Source organism: Scomber japonicus, chromosome 9 (assembly GCF_027409825.1).
Source record: "Scomber japonicus isolate fScoJap1 chromosome 9, fScoJap1.pri, whole genome shotgun sequence".
NCBI classification, from domain to species: Eukaryota; Metazoa; Chordata; class Actinopteri; order Scombriformes; family Scombridae; genus Scomber; species Scomber japonicus.
In genome coordinates, this window is record NC_070586.1 from 3,203,975 (window position 1) to 3,208,974 (window position 5,000).

The 5,000-nt window shown below is 35.7% G+C and overlaps 1 protein-coding gene and 2 non-coding genes across 3 annotated transcripts in view; all 3 read left to right on the forward strand.

The window, feature by feature from the left end:
• Nucleotides 1-1,241: 1,241 nt before the first annotated feature.
• LOC128365548 (small nucleolar RNA U13) lies at nt 1,242-1,339 on the forward strand. The gene has a single exon (XR_008321840.1). It is a non-coding gene; the product is annotated as a small nucleolar RNA U13 (small nucleolar RNA).
• Nucleotides 1,340-2,438: 1,099 nt separating this feature from the next.
• Nucleotides 2,439-2,536, forward strand: LOC128365550 (small nucleolar RNA U13). Its single transcript, XR_008321841.1, has one exon. It is a non-coding gene; the product is annotated as a small nucleolar RNA U13 (small nucleolar RNA).
• A 790-nt stretch (nt 2,537-3,326) lies between these two features.
• The window catches only part of LOC128364612 (protein MAK16 homolog), a 6,835-nt gene continuing 5,161 nt past the window's right edge, over nt 3,327-5,000 (forward strand). Inside the window, exons 1-2 of the mRNA XM_053325178.1 lie at nt 3,327-3,491; nt 3,917-3,966. Of these exons, the coding sequence (XP_053181153.1) occupies nt 3,477-3,491; nt 3,917-3,966 (65 nt within the window). The 5' untranslated portion in view covers nt 3,327-3,476. The remainder of the gene's footprint in view (nt 3,492-3,916; nt 3,967-5,000) is intronic.

Here is a 5,000-nt window from a genome sequence, read left to right on the forward strand (position 1 = left end):
CTCTTTCCTTCCTTCCTTCCTTCCTTCCTTCCTTTCTTCCTTCCTTCCGTTCTTCTTCCTATCCTTCCTTCACTTCCTTCCTTCCTCCTTCCTTCCTTCCGTCCTTCCTCCCTTCCTTCCTTCCTTCCTTCCTAAGATCTAAGATCAGCTGTTAAAGGACCTTTAAGTGCAATTATAGCATATATATATACAACATTAAATAGTTATAGAAACTAAATAAATATATAACATAACCAATAAAATGATAAACTAATTAAAGGACCCTAAGGTGCAGTTATAGTGCAGTATTATAGAGTCTGACTGCAGCTGGACTGAAGGGACCTGCAGCTGTATTAATGTCTCTCTGAAGAAATCTCAGTCAGATGAGGACGGGAGGGGTCGGTCTCCTCTCTCCCACCACGGGAGGGGTCGGTCTCCTCTCTCCCACCACGGGAGGGGTTGGTCTCCTCTCCATCCACGGGAGGGGTCGGTCTCCTCTCTCCCACCGCGGGAGGGGTCGGTCTCCTGTCTCCCACCGCGGGAGGGGTCGGTCTCCTCTCTCCCACCACGGGAGGGGTCGGTCTCCTCTCTCCCACCGCGGGAGGAGTCGGTCTCCTCTCTCCCTCCTCCTCTCTGGTGTCCAGGGGGGAGACTGACATGATTTATAAGAGAGATCAGTTCTTATAAAGCAACATTTATCTCTCATTAGTTGTAGATTTAATGATATAAAACTATATTACAATAATATGAATGTTGTTTCATCTCTTCAGTTTCTGTGTTCTGATCATTTTGAGTCACATCTGAGAACGGCACACTTTTATAACTGTGTTAATGTTCTGGTTTACGACAGAGACACAGAGATCATCATTATTATTATTATTATTATGGGATGTTTTATCTCTGCTCGTTAGGCTTCATGATGATCACTTACTATATTCTATATTAATGAGTTATTGGCTTATTGTTCTGGTTTGTGACAGAGACACAGAGTTCATCATTATTATGGGATGTTATTCTCTTCCAGAGCGCGAGGCGTCGCTGTCGACCCTCTCCCATGATGCATCTCTTCAGACTGTATTAATAAACTCTGTATTTTCCCGCCTGCAGCTTCTCGTCTCTTCTATAAAACCTGATTATTGGTGATTATTGGTGTGTTTAATGTTCTCAGGTGAGCGGACGGGTGAACAGTTGCACGTGTGACACCGTCAGTCAGAGAGCTCGTGCAGCAGTACTGATGCGTTCAAAGCCACGTGGTTCCTTCGATCCTTCGGTTCATGAAAATGATGATTGGTGCGTTCACGGGTCTCCGTGAAAGGTGCAGCCCAACCTTGTTACGCTCTGCGCCTCAGCCCTTCTGATCCTGAACCGAAACATCCCAAAATAATAGCGTCCTGTAATATAACTACATGTCTAAAATTAACCTTCCACAGCACAGACATCCCATAATATTAACGTCGTTTATCACATCTAATGTCTAAAACAACTGAAACAACCTTCATGAAAGTGTCCAAAAGGAACCAAGAATCTTATAATAATTGATTTTTATAATGTAACTACATGTCTTATATAAACCTTCTACAGTCCAGACATCCCATAATATTAACATCTTATAACATATCTAATGTCTGAAACAAACTAAACATCCTTAAAAACATGAAAGTGTCCAAAAGAAACCATAAATCTTGTGATAATGGAAAAATAGTTTATATGTAAGTTGTTAAATTCATGACTTCTTGAAAGATATCAAATCAAAAAAGGAAAAGTAACTGTAAGATATAATATAAGATATAATATAAGATATAATATATTATATTATTATTCCCACGGTGGGGAAATGTGCATTATTCCAGCAGCAGAGTGGACCAATGGGAAATGAGCCATTCATATATTTTAACTTTATTTATTGACATGTTTTAATAAATGAACATTTGTTACATTTAAGCCTCTTTAGTTCACATGATGCTGATCACGTGTTTCACCTCCAGATGAATCTTATTGTATTTCACAGCAAACACTTTCACAGTTTATAAGATAAGATTAATAAAATCAGATATGTCTTTATTATTCTCACAGTGGAGGAAACTTAGATTACTGCAGCAGCAAACAGACAGAGAATAAAGAACAATAAATATAAGTTAGTAAACATTAGAGTAAGCTTTATATTATACTTTATTCAACTCCATCATTTAAGTTATTTTTAATTTAAATATAATATTATTTAGAGTCTGTACAATATATATATAAAAAGTCAAATTTAGTTATTTTTTCTTTCTTTTTATTGAAATGATTATATATTGGATTTACTTTATTAACTTTATTAACTTTATTTACTGTATTTATGGACCCTTGTATTTCCACAGCAACAGAAAACAGAATAAGATCATTAAACACGCGTGACACCGTCAGTCAGAGAGCTCGTGCAGCAGTACTGGTGCGTTCAAAGCCACGTGACTCCTTCGATCCTTCGGTTCATGAAAATGATGATTGGTGCGTTCACGGGTCTCCGTGAAAGGTGCAGCTCAACCTTGTTACGCTCTGCGCCTCAGCCCTTCTGATCCTGAACCGGATACAACCTGAAATAGTAACATCCTGTAATACTACTACATGTCTAAAATAAACTAAACATCCCATAATAGTAACTAATATTATTAAAATGAAACTATGGAATAAATTAAGAAAGTCTGAAATAAACTCTGGAGTAACTTAATGATGTAAAAAATAAAATGTATATTGAGAATCTTATAATAAGTGTAAATTCATGAATGTTACTCCTCGTTTTTTGACTTTTTTCAAATAATTTTTTATATTTTTTGGCTTTTTTTCAAATAATTTTATATTTTATGACTTTTTTCAAATTTTTTAAAATATTTTTTGACTTTTTTCAAATAATTTTTTATATTTTTTGACTTTTTTCTCTCAATTAAACCCCAGAAAATTGTAATTTATCTATTTATGTATTTATTTATTTTTCCCTTCCTCTGACTCTCCTGTGTTAGTTTAGTTTAGTTTCTTGGTTTGTTATATTGAACTGAATAGTTTTCTCTCAGTCACAAAGAAGTAGAATCAGTGTTGAAATGATTTGTTTTCACTAATAAAGTTATAAATAAAAAACGAACATTTAAATCTCGTCTCATCTGTAATCACGTCAGTCTTTTAATAATCATCTAAACAACACCAACAACTGCTTTTATCATCATATTCATCATTTCTTCAATTCTGTCTGAATTACGTCACCGGTAAAACTGTAACTTCCTGTGCGCACGCGGTGATGCACGCTGCCGGCTGTAGTATCGCGAGACTTCCTCCACGCAAACAAAGATGGCGGCTCGGTGATCGTCCATGTGGCTCCGCAGAGAAACATTAAACCTGATTAAACTTTATAATAAGAGACAGTAAAGGTTGAATAAGAAGAAGAAGAGGAGGAAGAGGAAGAGGAAGAGGAAGAGGAATAAAAGGAAGAAGCTGTTAAATCTGTTAAAGAGGAAACAAACAGAAAGATGCAGTGCGACGACGTGAGTTCATATTTCATGTTCATAACGAGCCTCATGATGCTAACCTCTTATATTTAGTTATTTAAATGTTTCTATTGTAATGTTTAGTCTCTAGATTAATAACACAGCTGTTCATTTATTAACTGGTAATATTCAGACTTTATGAAACGTTTAATTCATCTTATTAAACTGATCACATGGAGAGTTTCAGAATAAGAGTCTGAACATTCATCACGTGTTAAACTGAACATCAGATCATAAATAATGTTATAAATGTTCTAATTTAATGTTTAATGTATTTGATATTTAATGTTAGTGTTTCTCAAATTACATGTTTTTCTGTTTCATGTAAAGCACATTGAGTTGCCATTGTGTATGAAATGCGCTATATAAATAAAACTGCCTTGCTTAAATGTTTAATATATTTAATATTTCATGTTTAACAGGTGATCTGGGATCTGATCGGGAACAAACAGTTCTGCTCCTATAAAGTCAAGTAAGTCTGAAATATCATAATATAATATATAATATAATATAGATATAATATAATGTTGTTTTCTGTCATTCAGTCACTTCAGGGTTTTATTCCTGCTTCAGAACCAGAAGTTTTAACTCTGAACTAAAGGACAGGTTCAGGTTGTTTGAAATGTTTTATCTCTGCTCGTTAGGCTTCATGATGATCACTTACTGTATTCTATGCTGCTTCATTTATTTTATATAAACATAAATGTTTAATAAGAGTATAGTTATCATGTTCTCAAAGATCATTTAAGGATCCAAATGAAACAGTTTGTAATGAGTTCAGTTTATTTTTATTGAAAATGCAACCAGAGACAGATGATGAGTGTAACATGGTTAATTATTATGTGCAGTTATTAAGTTACACACAGACAGAACAGAACAGAAGGTAAACTACATGAAATAATAAATGAGCTGTGTCTTGTTGTGTTGTTAGGTTATAATTAAGCATGGGCTGGTATGAGATTCTGGTGGTATGATAACTATAAGAAAAAATATCATGGTTTCACGGTATGGAGGTATTGTGATTCCAGCTCTAAAATGTTCCTAAAAGGAAGAAAAATAAAGACAGACATGTTAATTTAACCTGAATCTGTAACAACAGTGTGAGGGGTCGTCACTTCCTGTCTTTGACCAGACTAAGAACAGCTCATACCTTAGGAACGGTGTGACAGAACATTTGGTGGTTTCGGTTATCATCCCATACCTAGTTAGATGTTTCCTCTCACTGTATTTATTAAATCAGACACGCTGCTGATCTCTGTGGTCTGTAGCTGGACAGGAAGACTCAGGAAGACTCAGGGTTACACTAGATGACGAGTGGCTTCATAGTGTTTAATGTTTGGTTTAGTGAAGCAGAGGAAGTGACAGATACTCTTCATAGAGCAGAGGATGAGATGAACCTGATGATCAGAGCAGGAGTGAAGGAGGAAGACTCAGGGTTACACCAGATGACGAGTGGCTTCATAGAGCAGATGATGAGATGAACCTGATGATCAGAGCAGGAGTGAA